Genomic DNA, 25837 nt, shown 5'->3' with positions numbered 1-25837 from the left:
CATTTGCCCATTTTTTAAGTGGGCTTAGAGAGCTGGGATTAGAGTTCATTATTTAGTCATTTGTTAGATAGGCAATTTGCAAATACTTTCTCCCAGTCCATAGCTTTTTTCATTCTCTTAATAGTGACTTTCATAGTGCCAAAGTGTTCAATTTTAATGAAGTACAATTTGTCAATTTTTCCCTTATGTGTCATGTTTTTGGTGCATGTCTAAGAACATTTTGCCTAATACCAGGTCAGGAGACTTTTATCTTCGTGATATTTTCACCTATATAAAAAAGTCAATTGACCCATGTTTTTATGAGTCTATTTCTAGACCTGCTATTCTGTTCCAAAGACCTATGTGTCTCTCCTTATACCACACTGTCTTGATTGTCGTAGCTTATGGTAAGTCTTCAATCAGATACTGTGATTCCTCCAACTTTACTCTTCTTTTTCAAACTGTTTTATTATTTTAGTTTCTCTGTATTTCCATATACATTCTAGGATCAACTTGCTTATATCTACAAAAATGTTCTGCTGGGATTCTGATTGGAACATTAAATCTATAGATCAATTTGAGAATAGCTGACATCTTTACTATGTTAGCCTTCCAATCCATGAACACAGTATTTCTCTGTATTTATTTAGGCTTCTTTTGGTTTCTTTTACACTTTTATAATTTTTAGCATCTAGATTCTATACATGTTTGGTTAGATTTGTACCTATTTCCTTTCTTAGTCTATTGTAAATGGTATTTAAAAATTTTCAGCTTCCGATTGTTCACTGCTAGTATACAGAAATAAAATTAATTTTATGTGTTGATTCAATCCTATGACTTTGCTAAAGTCACTTATTATTAGTTCTAGGAGGATTGTTTTGATTTGTCTGGTAGATTTCTAAGGATTTTCTACACAATCATGTTTACAAAGAGGGGCAGCTTTATTTATTTTTTCCCCCAACTATGCACTTTATTTCTTTTTCTTGTCTCACCACAATGGCTAAGACTTCCTCTATGATGATAAAGAGCAGTGGTGATGGGACTTCCCTGGTGGCACAGTGGTTAAGAATCCACCTGCCAATGCAGGGGACATGTGTTCGAGCCCTGGTCCGGGAAGATCCCACATGACGCTGAGCACTAAGCCTGTGTGCCAAAACTACTGAGCTTATGCTCTAGAGCCTGTGAGCCACAACTACGGAGCCCACGTGCCACAACTACTGAAGCTTGCGCACCTAGAGCCCATGCTCCGCAACAAGAGAAGCCACCGCAATGAGAAGTCCGTGCACTGCAATGAAGAGTAGCCCCTGCTCGCCCCAACTAGAGAAAGCCTGCGTGCAGCAATGAAGACCCAACACAGCTAAAAATAAATAAATAAATAAACATTTAAAAAGTGTTAAAAAAAAAAAAAAGAGCAGTGGTGAGAGTAAACATCCTTGCTTTGTTCCCAATCTTGGGAATGAAAACATTCAGTCTTTCATTATTAAGTACGATGTTGGCTGTAGAATTTTTAGATGCTCTGTTTCAGGTTAAATAAATTCCTTTCTATCTCTAGTATGCTGAGAGTTTTATCATGAATAGGTGCTGAATTTTGTCAAGTGCCTTTTTCTATCAATCGATATGATCATGTGGTTTTTCTTTTCTAGGCTGTTAATATGGCACATTACAATGATTAATTTTCTTAATGATTGATATTCGAATATGAATCAGCCTTGCATTCCTGGGATAAACCTCACTTGGTTGTCCTTTTTACATATTGCTGGATTACATTTGCTAGGTTTTCGCATCTATACTGGTCTGTAGTTTGTTCTTGTCTGGTTTTGGATTAGTGTAATTCTGGTCTCATAAATGAGTTGGCACGTGCTTCCTCCTCTTCGTTTTTCTGGAAGAGATTGTGTAGAATTTGTGTTATTTCTTCTTTAACTGTTTAGCAGAATTTACCAGTGAAACCATTTGGGCCTGAAGATTTCTTTTCTCAGGATATTTTAAACTGTGTATTCAGCTTCTTTAATAGTTGTAGAACAATTCAGGTTATCTATTTCACATTCAGTGAGTTTTGGTATTTTGTGGCTTTTGAGGACTTGATTCTTTTCATCTAAGCTGCTAAATTTATGTGCTCTGTATACATGCCTGAGTGTGTGTTTCCTAAGCCCCAGATCTAGAGTGGAGCAGACTCTACCTCGGCTTCAGCACCAGTCCCTATTCTCCAGTTCAGGTTTTCCCAGAGAACTCCACATTGTGGTTTATAGAATACTTGCACAAATTATGAAATTGGTATTTCCAAAGACTTCTATTTCCAGGAAGATGGAATAGATGTACTTTTCCCTATTCCTCCTGCAAAGTACAACTAAAATCTTGGGCATCATCCATAGAACAAACACAAGAAGACTCTGAAAGGTAGAGAGAAGAAGCCAGACTGGCCAGGGACTTTGGGAACAGAACAACATGGTAGTAAGTTCCCTCCGTTTCCTCTTTGTCTCATATATCCCAGACTTGGAGCTGAAGAAGCCAGCAACCTGGAAATACCAATGAGCACAGACAAAAATCAAACGAAGAACAGCCTCAACAAATACTGTCTTTAGCTGAAGGATTGGGAAGGGGCAGCTAGAAAGACAGAAAACTTAGAGAATAACCACTCTACCCAAGCCAATACTAAAAAAAAAAAGCACTGGCCCCACTCCTACTCATGCCAGCACAGACTTCCACCCTTGTGAGTGCTGAGATGAGGTACCTCAACACCCTTGCCAGGGTGGTATCAGACAGAGAGTGTCAAGTAAGGAGCAACACCAGGAACAAGTTCCCTCCCCTCTATGATGTCATTGGGGACCACTCAGTGATGAGAATGCACCCCTTTCCTCAGCTATCAGTGGAGGCTGAGTGGGAAGCTGTACTTCTACCTACCTCTGCCTGGCAGTAATGAGGTGCAACCCCTTCCTCTAACAGAGCAGTGTCAGAGAAACCCAGCTAAAATAGAAAGTTTAAATAAGATCCAGAATCTCATAACATAATATGAAAATGTCTAGGTTTTAAAAAATCATTTGTCATGCCAAAACCCAGGAAGTCTCAAAATTTATGATGATGACAACTCTGAGATAACAGAAATGTTATAATTTCTGACAAAGATTTTAAAGCAACTATGATAAAAATGCTTCAATCAGTAAATAGAAACACAACTGAAACTAATGAGAAAACAGAAAGCCTCAGCAAAGGAACTTAAGTCTTAGTAATGAAATTACTAAGAAGAAATAAAGAAGAAAAAAATGGATATTTTGTAACTGAAAAATATAACCATTTAAATAAAAAGCTCAGTGGATGGGCTCAACAGCAGAATGGAGGGAACAAAGGGACAAATCAATGAACTGGAAGACAGGACAATAGCAATTGCCCAATCTGAACCACAGAGAGAAAATAGACCAAAAAATTTTTTTAAAGAATAGCATTAAAAAAAAAAAAAAAAAAAAAAAAGAATAGCATTAAAATAAACAAATTAATTAATTTAAAAAAATTTAAAAAGAGGATCTCAAGGAAAATTGAAAAATACACTGATGGGATTAATATGAAAATACAATACATAAAAATTTGTGGAATACAGGTAAAGCAGTGTTGAGAGGAAAATTTACAGCACTAAACACATAGATTAGAAAAGAGGAAATGTCTCACATCAATACCCTTGCTACCGCACCAAGAACCTAGAAAAAAAGAGCAAAATAAGTCTGAAGAAAGCAAAAGAAAGGATATGATAAATAGCAGAAATCAATAAAATTGAAAACAAAACAAAAAAAATAGAGAAAATCAATGAAACAAAGATCTTGTTAATGTTAAGTCATATCAATTATTATATTGTATAATTTTATATATTAATAATTAATATATATTCTTTGAAAAGACCAGTAAAATTGACAGACCTCTAACAAGACAGACAAAGGAAAAGGAAGGTACAAATAACTAATTTCAGTAATGAAACAGGGTATCACTGAAGACATCAATAGGATAACAGGAGAATATTATGAACAACTCTAAACACAAAAAATTGACAGCTTAGACAAAATGGATCACTTCCTCAAAAAATACAAACCACCACAATTCATTCAATATAAAATAGATAATGTGAATAACCCTATAACTATTAAGGAAACTGAACTGTAAATTAAAAACTACCCCCAGAGCAAATCTCCAGGACCAAATGGTTTCATTGGAGAACTCTACCAAATGTCCAAAGAAGAATTAACATAAATCTAGACAATCTGGTTTTCTTTAATTAACAATAATCTTTTGATGTTCAGACTACCTGCCCTTTGTTGCAAAACTCCTATATATCCTGGCTCCCTCCTAGGAACAGTTCTCTCAGGGTTACTTGAGATGCTGTCTCTCAGGCTTGAAGTCCTAAAAATTTCCACCAAGTAAAACGTAACTCTCGGGACTTCCCTGGTGGGCCAGTGGGTTAGATTCTGTGCTCCCAATGCAGGGGGCCCATGATCAATCCCTGGTCGGGGAACTAGATCCCACATGCATGCATGCAGCAACTAAGAGTTCGCATGCCACAACTAAGAAGTCTGCATGCTTCAACTAAGAACCCACGTGCCACAACTAAGAGAGTCCACATGCTGCAACCAAAGATCACGCATGCCACAACTAAGACCTGGCGCAGCCAAAAAAAAAAAATAAATGGTAAATTTTAAAAATAAATAAAACTTTCAAAAAAATAAAAAGAATTATACATAATGACAAAGTAGGGTTTATTCTAAGGATGCAAAGGTAGTTTAGTATTGAAAATCGATCAATGTACTCCATCATATTAACAAGCTGAAAAAAAATCACATGGTCATACAAATTAATGCAGAAAAATCATTTGACAAAATTCAACATTCATTCATGATAAAAACTCTCAGAAAACTAGTTATAGAGGGTAATTCAACTTAACAAAGAACATCTCCAAAAATCTACAGCCAACATTATACATAATGTTCTACTAAGAAACTGGATCACTCATACACAGCTGGTGAGAATGAAAAATGGCATAGTCATTCTGGAAGACAGTTTGGTGCTTTCTTAAAAAACTAAACATGCAACTACCGTATGACCCAGCAACTGCGTTTTTAGGCATTTATACCAGAGAAATAAAGACTTAAGTTTATGCTAAAACCTATACTTGAATGTTTATAGCAGCTTTATTTGTAACAGCTCAAAACTGAAAAAAACCCAAATATCCCTCAACAGGTGAATAGTTAAACTGTGATAATCCACACCAAGGAATACTACTCAGCAATAAAAAGAAGCCAGCTACTAATACATATAACCTGGATACATCTCCAAAGAATTATGCTGAATGAAAAAAAACAACCCCAAAAGTTTAAATACTGTATAATTTCTTTTCTGAAAGATGAAGAACAGATTAGTGGTTGCCAGGAGTTAAGGAGGAAGGAGGGGTGAGAGTGAAATGGGTGCAGCTATAAAATGACAACATGAGGGCTCTCCGTGGTAATGGAAATGTTCTGTATCTTGACTGTATTGATGACAATATCTTGGTTCTGATAATGTATTATAGTTTGATAAGATGTTGCAACTGGGGGAAACTGGGTCAAAGGTACAAGGTTTCTCTCTGTATTATTTCTTTTTTTTTGAATTTTATTTATTTTTTTATACAGCAGGTTCTTATTAGTCATCCATTTTATACATATCAGTGTATACATGTCAATCCCAATCACCAAATTTATCACCCCTCCACCCCCAACCCCTGCCACTTTCCGCCTTCGTGTCCATAGGTTTGTTCTCTACGTCTGTGTCTCAATTTCTGCCCTGAAAACCAGTTCATCTGTACCATTTTTCTAGATTCCACATATGTGTGTTAATATACGATATTTGTTTTTCTCTTTCTGACTTCACTCTGTGTAACAGTCTCTAGATCCATTCACGTCTCAACAAATGACCCAATTTCATTCCTTTTTCTGGCTGAGTAATATTCCATTGTATATATGTACCACATCTTCTTTATCCATTCGTCTGTCGATGGGCATTTAGGTTGTTTCCAATACCTGCCTATTGTAAATAGTACTGCAATGAATATTGGGATGCATCTGTCTTTTTGAATTATGGTTTCCTCTGGGTATATGCCCAGTAGTGGGAATGCTGGATCATACGGTAATTCTATTTTTAGTTCTTTAAGGAACCTCCATACTGTTCTCCATAGTGGCTGCATCAATTTACATTCCCACCAACAGGGCCAGAGGGTTCCCTTTTCTCCACACCCTCTCCAGCATTTGCTGTTTCTAGATTTTCTGATGACACCCATTCTAACTGGTGTGAGGTGATACCTCATTGTAGTTTTGATTTGCATTTCTCTAATAAGTAGTGATGTTGAGCAGCTTTTCATGTGCTTCTTGGCCATCTGTATGTCTTCTTTGGAGAAATGTCTATTTAGGTCTTCTGCCAATTTTTGGATGGGGTTGTTTTTTTCATACTGAGTTGCACGAGCTTCTTCTAAAATTGGAGGTTAATCCTTTGTCAGTTGCTTCATTTCCAAATATTTTCTCCCATTCTGAGGGTTGTCTTTTCGTCTTACGATTTCCTTTGCTGTGCAAAAGCTTTTAAGTTTAAGTACCATTTGTTTATTTTTGTTTTTATTTCCATTTCTCTAGGAGGTGGGCCTAAAAGGATCTTGCTGTGATTTATGTCATAGAGTGTTCTGCCTATGTTTTCCTCTATGAGTTTTATAGTGTCTGGCCTTATATTTAGGTCTTTAATCCATTTTGAGTTTATTTTTGTGTGTGGTGTTAAGGAGTGTCCTAATTTCATTCTTTTACATGTAGCTGTCCAGTTTTCCCAGCACCACTTACTGAAGAGGCTGTCTTTTCTCCATTGAATAATCTTGCTTCATTTATCAAAAATAAGGTGACCATATGTGCATGGGTTTATCTCTGGGCTTTGGATCCTGTTCCATTGATTTATATTTCTGTTTTTGTGCCAGTACCATACTGTCTTGATTACTGTAGCTTTGTAGTATAATCTGAAGTCAGGGAGCCTGATTCCTCCAGCTCCGTTTTTCTCACTCAAGATTGCTTTGGCTATTCAGGGTCCTTTGTGTTTCCATACAAATTGTGAAATTTTTTGTTCTAGTTCTGTGAAAAATGCCTGTTTGATAGGGATTGCATTGAATCTGTAGATTGCTTTGGGTAGTATAGTCATTTTCACAATGCTGATTCTTCCAATCCAAGAACATGGTATATCTCTCCATCTATTTGTATCATCTCTAATTTCTTTCATCAGTGTCTTATATTTTTCTGCATACAGCTCTTTTGTCTCCTAGGTAGGTTTATTCCTAGGTTTTTTTTTTTTTTTTCGGTACGTGGGCCTCTCACTGTTGTGGCCTCTCCCATTGTGGAGCACAGGCTCCGGACGTGCAGGCTCAGCGGCCATGGCTCACGGGCCTAGCTGCTCCGCAGCATGTGGGATCTTCCTGGACCGGGGCACAAACCTGTGTCCCCTGCATCGGCAGGTGGACTCTCAACCACTGCGCAACCAAGGAAGCCCTATTCCTACGTATTTTATTCTTTTTGTTGCAATGGTAAATGGAAGTGTTTCCTTAATTTCACTTTCAGATTTTTTCATCATTAGTGTATAGGAAAGCAAGAGATTTCTGTGCATTAATTTTGTATCCCGCTACTTTACCAGATTCATTGATTAGCTCTAGTAATTTTCTGGTAACATCTTTAGGATTCTCTATGTATAGCATCATGTCATCTGCAAACAGTGACAGCTTTACTTCTTTTCCGATTTGGATTCCTTCTATTTCCTTTTCTTCTCTGATTGCTGTGGCTAAAACTTCCAAAACAATGTTGAATAATAGTGGTGAGGGTGGGCAACCTTGTCTTGTTCCTGATCTTAGTGTAAACAGTTTCAGTTTTTCACCATTGAGGATGATGTTGGCTGTGGGTTTGTTATATATGGCCTTTATTATGCTGAGGTAAGTTGTCTCTATGCCTACTTCCTGGAGGGTTTTTATCATAAATGGGTGTTGAATTTTTTCAAAAGCTTTTTCTGCATCTATTGAGACTATCATATGGTTTTTCTTCTTCAATTTGTTAATATGGTGTATCACATTGAATGATTTGCATATATTGAAGAATCCTTGCATTCCTGGGATAAACCCCACTTGATCATGGTGTATGATCCTTTTAATGTGCTGTTGGATTCTGTTTGCTAGTATTTTGTTGAGGATTTTTGCATCCATGTTCATCAGTGATATTGGCCTGTAGTTTTCTTTCTTTGTGACATCTGTCTGGTTTTGGTATCAGGGTGATGGTGGCCTCGTAGAATGAGTTTGGGAGTGTTCATCCCTCTGCTATAGTTTGGAAGAGTTTGAGAAAGAAAGGTGTTAGCTCTTCTCTAAATGTTTGATAGAATTCCCCTGTGAAGCCATCTGATCCTGGGTTTTTGTTTGTTGGAAGACTTTTAATCACAGTTTAAATTTCAGTGCTTGTGATTTGTCTATTTATATTTTCTATTTCTTCCTGGTTCAATCTCAGAAGGTTGTGCTTTTCTAAGAATTTTTCCATTTCTTCCAGGTTGTCCATTTTTTGGCATAGAGTTGCTTGTAGTAATCACTTATGATCCTTTGTATCTGCAGTGTCAGTAGTTACTTCTCCTTTTTCATTTCTAATTTTATTGATTTGAGTCCTCTCCCTCTTTTTCTTGATGAGTCTGGCTAATGGTTTATCAATTTTGTATATCTTCTCAAAGAACCAGCTTTGAGTTTTATTGATCTTTGCAATTGTTTCCTTCATTTATTTCTGATCTGATATTTATGATTTCTTTCCTTCTGCTAACTTTAGGGTTTTTTTGTTCTTCTTTTTCTAATTGCTTTAGGTGTAAGGTTAGGTTGTTTATTTGAGGTGTTTCTTGTTTCTGAAGATAGGATTGTATTGCTATAAACTTCCCTCTTAGAACTGCTTTTGCTGCATTGCATAGGTTTTGGGTCATCTGTTTTCATTTTCATTTGTTTCTAGGTATTTTTTGATTTCCTGTCTGATTTTTTCAGTGATCTCTTGGTTATTAAGTAGTGTATTGTTTAGCCTCCATGTGTTGTATATTTTACAGCTCTTTTCCTATAACTGATATCTAGTCTCATAACATTGTAGTAGGAAAAGGTACTTGATATAATTTCAATTTTCTTAAATTACCTGAGGCTTGATTTGTGACCCAAGATATGATCCATCCTGGAGAAAATTCCATGAGAAGCTGAGAAGAAAGTGTGTTCTGTTGTTTTTGGATGGAATGTCCTATAAATATCAATTAAGTGCATCTTGTTTAATGTATCATTTAAAGGTTGTGTTTCCTTATTTATTTTAATCTTGGATGATCTGTCCATTGGTGAAAGTGGGGTGTTAAAGTCCCCTACTATGATTGTGTTACTGTTGATTTCCTCTTTTATGGCTGTTAGTATTTGCCTTATGTATTGAGGTGCTCCTATGTTGGGTGCATAAATATTTACAATTGTTATATCTTCTTGGATTGATCTCTTGATCATTATGTAGAATACTGTCTTGATTACTTGATTACTTTGTCTTTGTCTCTTGTAATAGTCTTTATTTTAAAGTCTATTTTGTCTGATATGAGGATTGCTACTCCAGCTTTCTGTTGATTTTCATTTGCATGGAATACCTTTTTCCATCCCCTCACTTTCAATCTGTATGTGTCCTTAGATCTGAAGTGGGTCTCTTGTAGACAGCATATATAAGGGTTTTGTTTTTCTATCCTTTCAGCCAGTGTAGGGCTTTTGGTTGGAGCATTTAATCCATTTACATTTAAAGTAATTATCGATATATATGTTCCTATTACCATTTTCTTAATTGTTTTGGGTTTGTTATTGTAGGTCTTTTCCTTCTCTTGAGTTTCCTGCCTAGAGAATTTCCTTTAGCATTTGTTATAAAGCTGGTTTGGTGGTGCTGAGTTATGTTAGCTTTTGCTTGTCAGTAAAGGTTCTCCTTCGAATCTGAATGAGATCCTTGCTGGGTAGAGTAATCTTGGTTGCAGGTTTTTCCCTTTCATCACTTTAAATATGTACTGCCACTCCCTTCTGGCTTGCAGAGTTTCTGCTGAAATATCAGCTGTTAACCTTATGGGGATTCCATTGTATGTTATTCGTTGTTTTTCCCTTGCTGCTTTTATTATGCTTTTTTTGTATTTAATTTTTGACAGTTTGATTAATATGTGTCTTGGTGTATTTCTCCTTGGATTTATCCTGTATGGGACTCTCTGTGCTTCCTGGACTTGATTAACTATTTCCTTTCCCATATTAGGGAATTTTCAACTATAATCTCTCCAAATATTTTCTCAGTCCCTTTCTTTTTCTCTTCTCCTTCTGGGACCCCTATAATTCAAATGTTGGTGCGTTTAATGTTGTCCCAGAGGTCTCTGAGACTGACCTCAATTCTTTTCATTCTTTTTTCTTTATTTGGCTCTGCAGTAGTTATTTCCATTATATTATCTTCCAGGTCACTTATCAGTTCTTTTGCCTCAGTTATTCTGCTATTGATTCCTTCTAGAGAATTGTAAATTTCATTTATTGTGTTGTTCATCATTGTTTGTTTGCTCTTAGGTTCTTCTAGATCCTTGTTAAATGTTTCTTGTATTTTCTCCATTCCATTTCCAAGATTTTGGATCATCTTTACTATCATTATTCTGAATTGTTTTTCAGGTAGACTGCCTATTTCCTCTTCATTTGTTTGGTCTGGTGGGTTTTTACCTTGCTCCTTAATCTGCTATGTATTTCTCTGTCTTCTCATTTTGCTTAACTTACTGGGTTTGGGGGTGTCCTTTTCACAGGCTGCAGGTTCGTAGTTCCTGTTGCTTTTGCTGTCTGCCCCCAGTGGCCAAGGTTGGTTCAGTGGGTTGTGTCAGGCTCCTGTTGGAGGGGACTACTGGCCGTGTTCTGGTGGATGAGGGTGGATCTTGTCTTTCTGGTGGGCAGGTCTGCCTCTGGTGGTGTGTTTTGTGGTGTCTGTGACCTTATCATGATTTTAGGCAGCCTCTCTGCTAATTGGTAGGGTTTTGTTCCTGTCTTGCTAGTTGTTTGGCATAGGGTGTCCAACACTGTAGCTTGCTGGTTGTTGAGTGGAGTTGGGTCTTGGTGCTGAGATGGAGATCTCTGGGAGATTTTCGCCATTTGATATTACATGGAGCTGGGAGGTCTCTAGTGGACCAATGTCCTGAATTCGGCTCTCCCACCTCAGAGGCACAGGCCTGACGCCTGGCTGGAGCAGCAAGATCCTGTCATCCACATGGCTCAGAATAAAAGGGAGAAAAAAGGAAAGAAAGAAAAATAAATAAATAAAATAAAAAAATAAAAAATAATTATTGAAAATAAAAAAAAAATTTAAGTAATAAAAAAAAAAAGAAAGAAGAGAGCAACCAAACCTAAAAACAAATCCACCAATGATAACAAGCACTAAAAACTATAGTGAAAAAAAAAAAAAAAAAACAAAAACCGGACAGATAGAACCCTAGGACAAATGGTAAAAGCAAAGATATACAGACAAAATCACACACAGAAACATATACATACACACTCCCAAAAAGAGAAAAGGGAAAAAAAAAATATATATCATTGCTCCCAAAGTCCACCACCTCAATTTTGGGATGATTCATTGTCTATTCAGGAATTCCAGAGATGCAGGGTACATCAAGTTGATAGTGGAGATTTAATTCGCTGCTCCTGAGGCTGCTGGGAGAGATTTCCCTTTCTCTTCTTTGTTCGCACAGCTCCTGGGGTTCAGCTTTGGATTTGGCCCCACCTCTGCATGTAGGTCACCTGAGGGCATCTGTTCTTCGCTTAGACAGGATGGGGTTAAAGGGGCAGCTGATTAGGGGGCTCTGGCTCACGCAGGCCGGGGGGAGGGAGGGGTACGGAACACGGGGTGAACCTGCCCCGGCAGAGGCTGGTGTGACGTTGCAACAGCCTGAGGTGCGCCATGTGTTCTCCTGGGAAGTTGTCCCTGGATCACGGGACCCTGGCAGTGGCGGGCTGCACAGGCTCCCGGGAGGGGAGGTGTGGGTAGTGACCTGTGCTTGCTCACAGGCTTCTTGGTGGCGGCAGCAGCAGCCTTAGCGTCTCATGCCCATCCCTGGTGTCTGTGCTGACGCACCTGTTTCTGGAGCTCATTTAGTCGGTGGTCTTAATCCCCTCTCCTCGTGCACCGCGAAACAAAGAGGCAAGAAAATGTCTCTTGCCTCTTCGGCAGCTCCAGACTTTTTCCTGGACTCCCTCCTGGCTAGCTGTGGTGCACTAGCCCCTTCAGGCTGTGTTCACGCAGCGAACCCCAGTCCTCTCCCTGGGATCTGACCTCCGAAGCCCGACCCTCAGCTCCCAGCCCTGCCCACCCTGGCGGGTGAGCAGTCAAACCTCTCGGGCTGGTGAGTGCTGATTGGCACCAATCCTCCGTGTGGGAATCTCTCCGCTTTGCCCTCTGCACCCCTGTGGCTGCGCTCTCCTCTGTGGCTCCGAAGTTTCCTCTTCTGACACCCGCAGTCTCCGCCCGCGAAGGGGCTTGCTAGTGTGTGGAAACTTTTCCTCGTTCACAGCTCCCTCCCACTGGTGCAGGTCCCGTCCCTATTCTTTTGTCTCTGTTTTTTCTTTTTTCTTTTGCCCTACCCAGGTACGTGGGGAGTTTTTGGCCTTTTGGGAGGTCTGAGGTCTTCTGCCAGCATTTAGTAGGTGTTCTGTAGGAGTTGTTCCACATGTAGATGTGTTTTTGATGTATTTGTGGGGAGGATGGTGACCTCCATGTCTTACTCTTCTGCCATCTTGAAGCTCCTCCCAGGCAATCTTGAAAAGAGAAAAGTGTAAGAAGTGACAGTTGATGCCATGAGCAACTCTTTAGCTGTTACTCCAGCAGCGTTGTGGAGTTGTGTCCACGGCCTCAAACATTCACATCTTCTTACCTCTTCCAATAGTGCCCATCTAACAGCTGAACCCTTGCTCTCAAAGTTAACTAAAGGGATTCTTCCACAAATTATTCCCAGGTATGTGCCATAAAGCAGGCTGTTATTTTTCCATACGATGTTACAACTAAATCATAGATATGCTGAATAATATTTCATAAAAAAGCAAACATGGCCTATAGGAATTCAAGGTAAAAAATATACTGCAAAATTTTTATGATTGTCACAAATGTACTTTACAAGGGGTTGTAAAGTACATTTGTGACAATCTTATAAAATGTACTAAAATACACATGTCCAGCAAACATGTCTAGCGAGGTTCTCTAGAATACAATTTTATTACTACAAGTTTGACCTAACACTACATGCTAGCAATCATAAGTATTAAATATTTAATAATAATTTTTCTTGCCTCCTTAAAATTTAGAAGGGCTTTTGGGGAGATGATTTGGATATCTCATTTCTCTTAAAAAGTTTTCTATTTCAGCTTAAAAGCTCCCTTCAACATTTCTTATAAGGAAGGAAGTCTGAAATGATAGCGTCTTTTCCTATTTTTTTAAAAAATAAATTTATTCAATTATTTGTTTTTAGCTGCATTGGGTCTTCATTGCTGTGTGCGGGTTTTTCTCTAGTTGCAGCGAGCGGGGGCTACTCTTCATTGTAGTGCACAGGCTTCTCATTGCAGTGGCTTTTCTTGTTTTAGAGCACAGGCTCTAGGTGCGCGGGCTTCAGTAGTTGTGGCTCACAGGCTCAGTAGCTGTGGCTTGTGGGCTCTAGAACGCAGGCTCAGTAGTTGTGGCACATGGGCTTAGTCGCTCCATGGCATGTGGGATCTTCCCGGACCAGGGCTCGAATTTGTGTCCCCTGCATTGGCATGCAGATTCTTAACCACTGCGCTACCAGGGAAGTACCGTCTCTTTTTCTCTTGATAAATATTGTCTAATTTGGATTGTAGTGCCCAGATGTAACTATATTGTTTACTGTACTTTGTAAACAACAGACTCAGTAGTACATAATTTAGAGATGAGAATTCAAAATATCATGAACATCCCACCAAATGCTGATCCCATTTCTACTTGCATTTCTCCATTGACAGGAATCTCACTTCTTTTAAAGCAGTCCATTCCATTTTTATATCTCTCTTATTTCACTGAGTTTTAGGCTATTTTCCTATATCTCTCCACTTATCTGTCCTAATTCCTTCCAGAAAGCCAAAGGACAAGGCTTCCTTCCTCCTTACAACAGCCCTCTCAATGTCCACAGAGAGGGCTACTGTACAAGGTTCTCTAGAGAACAAGAGTCTGGGAAAGTTGAAGGAATTGTCCACACTCTATGTGCTGAGGTGTTGAAGCACTTAAAGAGTTATTTAATCGTTCACAAAGATAACTACCTCTGGTCAGACTATATTTAAATTCAGACATAAATATGTTTTGTGGAAAACATATTTTCTCCTTGTTTATGCAGAGGAAATCTCTTGCTGACCAAGTAATGCTGTTTTGGTTCAAGGTTAGTGTAGTGCATTGGGCTACAATAAATTCAAATAAGTAATTATCCTTACATGTGAATACAGTTTCTTCTTAAAGGCCACCCTTTGTTTTGCCCGTTCACACATGATCTGCAAAGCACGTTCAGCCAAACCTATTGTTCTCATACAGTGGTGGATTCTGCCAGGTCCAAGGCGGCCTTGGGCAATTTCAAATCCCCTACCTTCACCTGTGAGAAAGAAAGGATAACATGACCACAGCCTATTTCTTTTGTTATTTACACAAATCCCAAGAAACTAATGAGATGCCCTCAATAAAAATGGCATTCCAGTAGGAAAAAAGTCAGTTCTGTAATAAGGTTCACTATACCTTTATGGAACTTTGATTTCTATGTATTTTAAACCACCATCATGAAAAACTTGGATCAAATTTAAGAACTGTGTTTTGAGTACCTACTCTGCATAAGTTGTTAGTGCTGCAATGGTTACAAATGTAGAAAAGACACAGACTCGAGTTTAGAACCTAGAAGAGGGGCAAGGATGCTAGGGATAAGGGATATGGAGAGGGACAAGAAAGGCAAAGGAGGGAGATGCTGTCTGTTCATCGTGGTAACCTTAGGGCCTGGCAGGATCAGGGGCTTGTTGAGTGGATGAGATGAGGAATACAAAAACCTTCCTGAAAGAGGTGGCATCAGAGGTGTTCCCTGAAGGTTGAGTAGGATTCCAACAAGCAAGAGGATGGAGCCATTCCAGGCATACAGTGTTCAAAGTTATTTATGCTTCTAATGTGTATATGACTTGAATTCAGAAAGTACTGAGGTTTTAGTAAAACAAGTAGAGGCTTGAAGATCACGTTTTAGGAAAAAGTGTGTTGCTCTGAATTGTATAATTTTTGTATTTAGCTGTGTTTTCAACTGATGTGACACCACATCAAATGCTTAAATAAAAACTTATTATTCCATGTAAGAAAATCCACCAAAGGAAAAAAATTTCCTTTATAAATGGAGTAAATAAGAGGGGAACGTATCTAAATTATGGTATACTTTGTATCTTTTCCAGATTTAGACCTGAAAATATTTTAAAACAAAATAATAGAGAATCATTTTTCCAAACTTATCTCACCTAGTATTAGATTGGTGGCAGGAACTCGCACTTGATTAAAATGGATCTCAAAGTGTCCTCCATGGAAATTGTCTATAAAATAGAGAATAAAATTTTCAAAAGAAAATGAATTGACCATAAAACAGTCACAGATAATTAATCTATTGAAATATAATTACTCAAAGATAGTGGAATTTAAAGGCCTCATATGTCATACATTCCTAGGTAGACCAGAGCCCTGAACCCCCAGCACTGTGTAGCCCAGAAAACTTATCAACTGTTTTAGAAATTTTAAGAGATTTTAGATATCATTTCATCAAGAGGTTTCTGAACTCATTCTCTGAAGTTGTAGAGCTATGAAAAAGGAAGACGGCTCCACAGCTCCGATCAGACTATTTTATTATTGTTTTATTATTGCTTCTTCTTTGAAATTTTTTATATATGGGCTTCCAAAGAAAATTCTGCTCGGGAAAAAAAAAGTTCCAATGGTTCAAAAATTGAAAGTGAATAATGTAATTTAAATTTCTGATTTGACCATTGTGGAAACCAATGCCTGATGATGTGAAGAACCTGCTTGAAGGGACAGAGCAGGTTCAGCATTAGAGACAAAGCTGAGGCTGGGCCTTCAGGTATGTTTGCTCCCAGTCTAGGCTTGTTCACTGTGTGTTTGCCTCTTGAAAATGCTGGCATGTGACTGAGATTGGGAACACATTCACGTTTTGTCTTTATATCAGCCCTCCTCCCTGCCAAATTCTTCAGATAATCTCATGCTAACTCCACACCCTTTCCCAGTCAGAATAGATATTAATAATCAATTATGTCCACAGTTTCTTTTGGCCTTGGCACAGGGAGTTGGAGAGGTGCTGGTGAAATTGTCATACTGAAATTTCAAACATAGGCTCTACAATGGAGGGTATCCGTAGCCAACCAACATTATAAACTCATTTTGGTGGTCTTTCAGGCTGTTGCTCTGCAACCCAGCGACTTCCCATGCACAGTTTGCTCCAGTGAGCTTGTTTATCCCCATCTTGCCAACACTTTTCTTTATAATTCAATCCTTTTTTTTTTTAGTTAGTTTTTATTGGAATATAATTGCTTTACAATGTTGTATTAGTTTCTACTGTACAGCAAAATTAATCAGCTACACATATCCCCTCTTTTTTGGATTTCCTTGCCACTTAGGTTATCACGTGCATTAAGCAGAGTTCCCTGGGCTATACAATATGTTCTCATTAGTTGTCTATTTTATACATAGTATCAATAGTGTATATGTGTCAATCCCAATCTCCCAATTCCTCCTCCCTCCCCCCTCCCTTGGTATCCATACATTTGTTCTCTATGTCTGTGTCTCCATTTCTGCTTTGCAAATAAGATCATCTATACCATTTTTCTAGATTCCACATATATGCATTAATATACAATATTTGTTTTTCTGACTTACTTCACTCTGTATGACACTCTCTAGGTCCATCCACATCTCTACAAATGACCCAATTTCATTCCTTTTAATGGCTGAGTAATATTCCATTGTATATATGTACCACATCTTTTTTATCCATTCATCTGTTGATGGACATTTAGGTTGCTTCCATGTCCTGGCTATTGTAAATAGCGCTGCAATGAACACTGGGGTGCATGTGTCTTTTTGAATTATGGTTTTCTCAGAGTATATGCCCAGGAGTGGGATTGCTGTGTCATATGGTAGTTGTAGTTTTAGTTTTTTAAGCAACCTCCATACTGTTCTCCATAGTGGCTGTATCAATTTACATTCCCACCGACAGTGCAGGAGGGGTTCCCTTTGCTCCACACCCTCTCCAGCATTTACTGTTTGTAGATATTTTGATGGTGGCCATTCTGACAAGTGTGAGGTGATACCTCATTGTAGTTTTGATTTGCTTTTCTCTAATAATCAGTGTTGTTGGGCATCTTTTCATGTTTGCCAACACACTTAACCTGTGGGTGCATTCTCCAGCTGCAGCCTACAGAAAGTGATGATGCCAAATGTTCCATAAAACTGCAAGTCTTATATCCACTACTTGAGTATTTTCATTAGCCACTTTCAACAATAAACAGAAAGCCAGCGTCACCACAAAACCTGAAGTTCAGTAAACTTTTTCATAACATTTATCACTGGCTGACAGCTATATAACTTCTTATTTACATGTTTGATTTATTCTCTGTCTCCTTCCCCCAGCATGTAAGCTCCACAAGGGCAGAGATCTTGGTCTACTGTGTTCACTAATGTATTTTAAGTACCTGGAACGGTGCTCAGCACTCAACAAATACTTGCTGAGTGAGCAACCTGATTGGCAAGGAAACAGTGAACATGAGCCTGAGCAAAAGTATCCTTGCTTCTTAGAAATTCCACCCAAGGACAGAAGGAAGGAAAAGTTTTGCATTCAAATCAGTCAAAACCCATTGCTTATTAATAGCTCTTGAGGTTGATTGACTAAGAAAGCTAAACTTGAAAACAAAAATGAATGTTACTATGGGTTACCTAGATTTAATTTTCCAGGTGTATTTCATTAATCTATTCTCCTGGATGATGAAGAGAAGACTGGTAGACAGAGTCGTTATTCCTTGAATACTAGTCTGCCCTTTCCCAAAAGCAAACAAAACGTGGTAGAATGCTGCACCACCTCTCTTTTTATTTGTTCTATTCTGAACTCCACTCGTATTTTTATTAAGCGTCAAAAAATTTCTAAGAACCCATCTTGTGCATTAAAATGCTATCTGGGGACTTCCCTGGTGGTCCAGTGGTTAAGAATCCACCTTCCAATGCAGGGGACGTGGGTTTGATCCCGTGGGGCAACTAAGCCCACATGCCGCAACTACTAGGCCTGCGGTCTCTAGAGCCTGCCCACTGCAACGAAAGATCCCACACGCCGCAATGAAGATCCTGTGTGCCACAACTAAGACCTGATGCAGCCAAATAAATAAATATTTTTAAAAAAATGCTATTTAGTCCCTTCAGTGTTACTGCATATTCTCGTCTTCCTGCTTGCAAATACACGGACAGGTTGATTGAGTACTTACCCAGGTAGCCAAAAACAGACAAGGGCCTTATTACTTCTACTCCAGGTGTGTTGATGGGAACAAGAATCATGCTGTGTTGTTTGTGTCTGGTCAAAAGAAAAACAGATGTTAGGAAAAGTGTGCTAAGTGGAAAAATAAAACAGATGTTAGGCAGAGTCTCAACTGTCATTTTTTCATTGTTGTTATCATGTAATTATGTAAGCAATGATGTCTGGAATGGGAACTGTGTAAAAAACATACATTAAGTACATTCAGATGCAGGCTGTGATCTGGAACAATGATGATTTTAAAATATGTGAAAGTTATTTAACTGAGGCTTCTCATTGCTCAAAGTGGTAACTGGCAACTGATATTCAATACACTAAACATTTCAAAACTATTGCCTTGGATCTAAATGTCTAACTTACAAACAGTTTTGAAAAATTTTATATATCTTATAATCTGATCCAAACAGCTTTGAGGATTCAGCAACACTTTTAATACAGGAAATTCCACAGTGAAGAATGTAGAGCAACACTCCCTAAAACGTTTTCTAAATATATGTTTTAGCAAAATAATTGTGAAATACAAACATGTGACATTTAATGTCATAATATATTTTATATTATTATGATTTGTGAGCCCAAATGGTGCGTTTTAAGTAAATTAAGTGGATACAGAGAAAGACCTACTCTTATTCCTCATAGATTTCTCAGTCACTATTGTTTTATTACCTGGTTACACAGTTATTGTTACTTTTTCCCATAACAATTGCAATTTTGCACTTTGGATTCCCAGCTCCTAAAACCAGAAAGAAAATGAGAACAATACATCATAAAAAGAAAATTTTAGCCTGACATTTCACCGTAAAAGTTCTAATCTTTCTAAGTTTACCTCTGGGAAAACAAACAAACAAACATACAGGAAGAAAACCCTTAATTCATTAAAAAAAATAATGCTATGTACAAAACTGTATATCACCCAAGAAAAATCACTAGCCAAGGCCAAGAACGGACTTCTCAATGACAGGTGCTGCACGAAAATAACCAGAAGTCAAAGAAGCCATGAGGGACTTCCCCGGTGGCGCAGTGGTTGAGAGTCCACCTGCCGATGCAGGGGGCACGGGTTCGTGCCCTGGTCTGGGAGGATCCCACGTGCCGCGGAGCAGCTGGGCCTGTGGGCCGTGGCCGCTGGGCCTGCGCATCCGGAGCCTGTGCTCCGCGGCGGGAGAGGCCACAGCAGTGAGAGGCTTGTGTACCGCAAAAATAAAATAAAAATAAATAAATAAAGAAGCCGTGAAAGAACTGCAGCCCTTAAGACAAAATGACAGCTCTCCCATTCATACCATTTCAGACATCAGCATTCTAGAAAGGTTGTGAACTTCTTCTAGCATATTTCCTCCTGTTTAGATCCCATATTTTCTGACATATGGACAAGAAGTACTAAAACTCATGATATTTACTCCCCAACCAGTGACTGAGAAAGACCTAATTTCCCCAGCCATGGGGCTGGGTGAGGGTGAGTCTATTTGAGGATTTCAGTACCTATCCCAGATTACATCATTTGCCCTAGTTATGCTATGGAGTAGCTGAAGATTGTTTACTTGGAGCTGTCCACATATATGAGGCTCTGATTCCACCTTCAGTAAGCCTAGGTTTCCATTCATTGATTTATTAAGGGTTAAAATTTGAAAATATAAAGCTATTTTCATGTAAACTTTTATTTAACTACAGTTTAAGGTCTATGGCAATTCCCCAAAGGGGCCTTCTTGCAAAAAGTAAGTTTCATTTTCACCAGTCTAAGCACCTAGTCCCTCAGGGAAACTACCATTTAACTGGTGTTCTAATTATAAGACTGCAAGCAACTGGGTCAGATTTGTTAAACACATAACTTCTTATAAAAAGTGGTTTTAGGAGATGTGAAATCATATGAAGATAAAATCTGAAAGAAGATTTCAGAACATCAGGATGATTCAAATGGTAGATGATAATACTTAAATTACACTGTGCATCTTAACTGAAATTTCTTATCTGAAAACACTGGGCTGGGGGAATTTTTTTTACCCTTGATTCGTCCTGGCTCTGCAATAATATGTAATCATGCTTTGATTCTTAGCTAGAAATTATTGAGAAAAGAGTCTTTTCCAGAAAGGCTTACTTTTAATTTTTCAACTGGATATTTTTCTACTTGGGGTTTTTGAGCTTTTACTCGTAGGAAGATTTGAGGCCCTTAGGCTGAAGAGTCAGGCCACTTGCCCCATATAACACATTGTCTCCTTGGTGGGTGTACTTCTGAAAATCAGATTAGGACATAATGGTATGACTTGGGGTTCATTTTCATTACAGATCTTTTCTTTGTTTACTTTCTATCCTGGTAATCAAGAACATTTTGGGTAAATCTTTTAAGGTTTCATAGATTTTAATTCTAGATAAACAGAAGCTGAATCCTTCAAAAGTAAAATCTTCTCTACAATTCCCTCAAACCTTAACCAAAAGCCATCTTTTTCCAATTCTATATTTCTCTCTAATATTTCCCAATAGTATTTCTTGTCTTGCTCTTTCTATCATAAAAAATTGTTGTCACAGCTTTATGTAAGTGCCCAACAGATTTCAGATATCAGGTAAATTTTGAAGAAACTCAAGAAACAAGGCAAATAATTCTTTAATTCTGCTTTGCTCAATCTAATATGGAAAACAATTCAGATTCTTAAAAGATAAAACTTCTAAATTGGCTCTCCTTTTTGGGGTCATTAAGTAGAGGAAGTAAGGGTGAATATATAAGCTGTAAATTTTGAAATATTTTGATTTAACCTTGATGTTTCAGAAAATGGGAAAACTCTCTCACAAATATATCATCTCCTCTTAGCTACAAGCATAATTTGGCAGGTGCAGCAACAGAAATGTCCTTCTTCTAAAGGGAGTTTTTGTTCTCATGTTATTTTAGTTAATGAACAGGATATCAAATGTCATAAATTAAATATATTAAAGGAAATCTGAATAGACCAGAAAACATCTAAATATATCTGCTGTGTCACAGGCCTTCATGAATGAAAACAGATGGCATAGATAAGATAATTTTGTTTTTAATCCAGACTCTGTGGTATTTCAAGACTGTTCAAGTGCCAGGATTAAGTCAGGCTGAAAAGGACATTTTACTGATATTTGCTGATGAGTTTTAATTTCACAGGCTCTTACAACCACATGGTTATCAAACAAAATCATTCTCTAACACAAGGAAAGATGACAGGTAGAGAAAAACATGACTATTGGGTATGGATATGGTCTGTAACAATAAAAAAAAGTGATATAAACAATAATATAATGTGAAGTGCAGTTAGCCATGTACAAAGTCTCAAGGTTATTTCTTCTACCAACATTGAACTTCTGAGGTGAAATACTTAAACTTCATTTGGTCTTAGCATTAATATTAATACTTAGTTTTAATTCAAATACGAATAAAAAACCAATATGAGTTAAGTAACATTTTACAATGAAATTTCCACTTGTTAAAAAAAAGAAAAAGTTTATCATTCGGTTAAGAAAAAAAACAATCTCATGGGTGCCCTTGGAATATGTGCTATTATTAATAGGGGAAACAACCTTTGAAATTCACTTACTCTACTGCTAGGAAGGTTTACATTTAATAAGTATTCAATAAATGTTACATGCTATCACTATTACAAAATATAGTTGGATCAAAATCAGGTCCAAATAGATCAGAATTGAAAATTTAAAAAAAATTTAAATAATCAAGACATTAAAGGGCTTCCCCGGTGGCGCAGTGGTTAAGAATCCGCCTGCCAATGCATGGTACACGGGTTCAAACCCTGGTCTGGGAAGATCCCACATGCTGCGGAGCAACAAAGCCTGTGCGCCACAACTACTGAGCCTGTGCTCTAAGGCCCATGAGCTACAATTACTGAAGCCCACGCACCACAACTACTGAAGTCCACATGCCTAGAGCCCATGTGTCATAAAAAGAGAAGCCACTGCAGTGAGAAGCCCGTGTACAGCAACGAAGACCCAATGCAACCAAAAATAAATAAATAAATTTATTTATTTATTTTAAAAAGACATTAAAAAAACTAGAAGAAAAAACAATTTAGTATCTATGAAATCTCTGGATGGGAAAGAAATGTTAAGCCTCAAAAATAAATGTGGGAATTCCCTGGCAGTCCAGTGGTTAGGACTCTGAGCTCTTACTGCCAAGGCCCCGGCTTCAATCCCTGCACGCAGCCAAAAAAAAAAAAAGAAATCAAAGGAAAAAGATTGACTGGTTTATCTGTATAAAATTATTGTACAGTAAGAAACAAAATTAAAGCAAAAAACAATTTAGGGAAAATATCTCATACATAGCTGGCAAGGGCAGGGGAAGGGTACTGAATCTGTTACAAGTCATTTAAGACAGCAAGATGGTAGTGGAATAACACATTCAAACTGGCAACGTTCTAGGGAAATAGACACTTCCATATATTATTGGTGAAAGTGCAAAGTAATACCATTCCTATGTAGTACAATTTGGTAATATCCATCAAAATTACAGATCCATTTATCCTTTGATCCACCAATTCAACTTCTGGGATTTATCCTACAGGTATAGCTGCTTCTGAATGAACTGACAGATGTAGATTATTAACTGTAGTAGTATTGTTTATACTTGCAAAGAATTGGGCATAAATCAATATCCATCAATAGGAGACTATTATATGGTATGTCCACATAATGGAACCCTTCTAAAAAGAATAAGGAAGCTTTCTATGCACTTAATTGAAAGAACTCTAAGATTATTCTACAGAATGCTATCTTTAGTGTAATAAGAAAAGGGATAGTTATACATGGTTAGTCCCATTCTTCAACATACCTCAGTAAGATTAGATTAAGTGCAGTTTCCTACCATATCTATAAAGATGCTCTCTATAACATTATTTGTAATAGTAAAATGCTGGAAACATTCAAAGTCCTATAGCAGTTGAATGGTAAGTCAAATTATGATAATCCACATAAAATATTATTTAGCTACAAAAAATGTCATTTATAGTGAGTTTGAATAACATGAAAATGCTTAAGCAAAAATGCTAAATAAAAAACTCATATACAATATGAATTCAATATGTAGTATGGACACTAAAGAGTAATCATAAGATTATTAAATAATGCTCAATTTGTATCTTAATATCGAAGACATTTTCAGTGAAAATGTAAAATATAGTTTAGTCAGATTGCTTCCCAAGCACCTAATACTGAGAAAAATGGCACTACAAGAAGAAAATGAGAAATGGGTGTGGAGAGAGAGATTCTATAGGAACAAGGGACATTGCTATGTTAGGACCGGTGAGGAAGGGTGAGAGACAATTTATGGTGAGAAGCCAGTTGGAATAAACTTATGGTGGAAGGCAAGTGGAAGAGAGGTACAAAAAAAAAAGGTGCTAAAGAAGCATCAAGTAAATACTTTGAAAAGTTGCCTAAGGTAAGTGATGCCTTTCCCTATCCTCCAAGCTTTATGATTGACTTTCAAATGTTGTCAAGTATTCCCTATTAACACCTCTTCTAGTTCTGTTGAGGAGGAAAATACAGGAAAAGGTCAGTCAGTGAGCTAGTTTCACCATGTTTCATACACAGGTGTGACCCACTATATACTACCAGAGGAAGCTTGATCCTGAGACCCTTTATGCCCCAAGGGCTGGGTATGTGTTTGAGTCAGCAAAAATAATGACCAAATTGAAAAGATGTAAAGATTATAGCTTTATAACTGATTTACAAGAAGGGAATCCTATTTACAAGAAAGTATGTGGTTGAAGTACATGGGGGAGGAAATGAAGGAAAAGGACAGATACTTTTAAATATCTATAAATATGTATCAAAATTCTATAATAGATGACATCATGGAATTATATATATGCATAAGGGATAGTATGAAAAAGTAGAAATCGTCTAAGACTAAAGATCTGGATCTAAAATTCCAACTGCATTGCTAAATTTATAAGTCTGTGGAAGATAAGTTACTTAAGCACTGATTGGTTGATTGATTGATTCATTCATTCATAAATTTAATTAGTCATTAAAGAACTACAGCATCAAGGGCAAGTAAAATGGGACAATAATCAGAAGGGAAAGTAGAATTATTTATTAATTCAAAATATTTATTGAGTATCTACTATGTGCCAGGCACTATTCTATATATTTATATATGAAAAATTATACAAAAGTCCCTAATCTGATGAAGCTTATATTCTAATACAGGGCGAGATACATTAGACACCAAACACAATATAAATGATATGGTACATTAGCACATGAAAAGTGCTATGGGTAAGGTTGATTGGGAGTACAGGCAGGTGAAGGGTATTTAGTTTAATTTATTTATTTAATTTTTGCCCTCTGTTTTATTGAGAAATAATTGACATACAGCTCTGTATAAGTTGGACTTACATACATCATGAAATGATTATCACAATAAGTTTGGTGAACATCTATCATCTCACACAGATACAAAATGAAAGAAATAGAAAAATATTTTCTTCCTTGTGATGAGAACTCTTAGGGTTTACTCTCTTAACACCTTCCATATATAACATACAACAAGTGTTAATTCTATTTATTATGTTGTACATTACATCCCTACTACTTGTGTATCTTATAACTGGAAGTTTGTACCTTTTTTGACCACCTTCATCCAATTCCCTTCCCCTTCCACCTGCCTCTTGCAACCACATATCTGATCTCTTTTTTTTATGTTTGTTTGTTTTTGAAGTACAATTGACCTACAACACTATGTTAGTTCCTGTTACACGACACAGTGACTGGATATTTCTAAACATTTTAAACTGACCACTACGATAAATTTAGTTAAGATATGTCAACATACAAAGATACTACTTACTTATTGGCTATATACCTCACACTATACATTTCATCCCCATGACTCATTTATTTTGCAACTGGAAGTTTGTAATCCTTTTTTTTTTTTTTGAAAATTTGATGCATGCTATGGAATAATGTATTAAATGTATACATATCAACAAAGATGTATTTGTTTTTATACATTTATTTATTTTTGGCTGCATTGGGTCTTCGGGCAAGCAGGGGCTACTCTTCGTTGTGGTGCCCACGGGCTTCTCATTGCTGTGGCTTCTCTTGTTGCGGAGCTCCGGCTCCAGAGCACAGGCTCGGTAGTTGTGGCATGTGGGCTTAGTTGCTCGGAGGCATGTGGGATCATCCCAGACCAGGGCTTGAACCCGTGTTCCCTGCATTGGCAGGCAGATTCTTAGCTACTGCACCACCAGGGAAGCCCTGTAATCTCTTTTTAAGAGTTTGGAATCTCGGGCTT

At 37.6% G+C, this 25837-nt stretch overlaps 1 protein-coding gene across 3 annotated transcripts in view; it reads right to left on the bottom strand.

The window, feature by feature from the left end:
• The window catches only part of ACAD11 (acyl-CoA dehydrogenase family member 11), an 89070-nt gene that overhangs the window by 5231 nt on the left and 58002 nt on the right, over window positions 1-25837 (bottom strand). For 2 of the 3 annotated variants that reach the window (XM_022582507.3, XM_022582508.3), the window contains exons 14-17: window positions 19246-19312; window positions 18533-18618; window positions 15518-15589; window positions 14471-14625 (exon numbers count right to left, since the gene is read on the bottom strand). In XM_022582507.3, the coding sequence (XP_022438215.2) occupies window positions 14471-14625; window positions 15518-15589; window positions 18533-18618; window positions 19246-19312 (380 nt within the window). Of the gene's footprint in view, window positions 1-10314; window positions 12797-14470; window positions 14626-15517; window positions 15590-18532; window positions 18619-19245; window positions 19313-25837 lie in introns of those variants that run through there. The other variant, XM_089911145.1, reaches the window with a different exon arrangement.

The sequence above is a fragment of the Delphinapterus leucas genome, chromosome 4 (genome assembly GCF_059928025.1).
Source record: "Delphinapterus leucas isolate spDelLeu-1000000601 "Yukka" chromosome 4, BTC_Dleu_Yukka2, whole genome shotgun sequence".
Taxonomy (NCBI): domain Eukaryota; kingdom Metazoa; phylum Chordata; class Mammalia; order Artiodactyla; family Monodontidae; genus Delphinapterus; species Delphinapterus leucas.
Note: the sequence above shows the minus strand (reverse complement) of the source record. Positions and strands in the feature narration are given on the sequence as shown.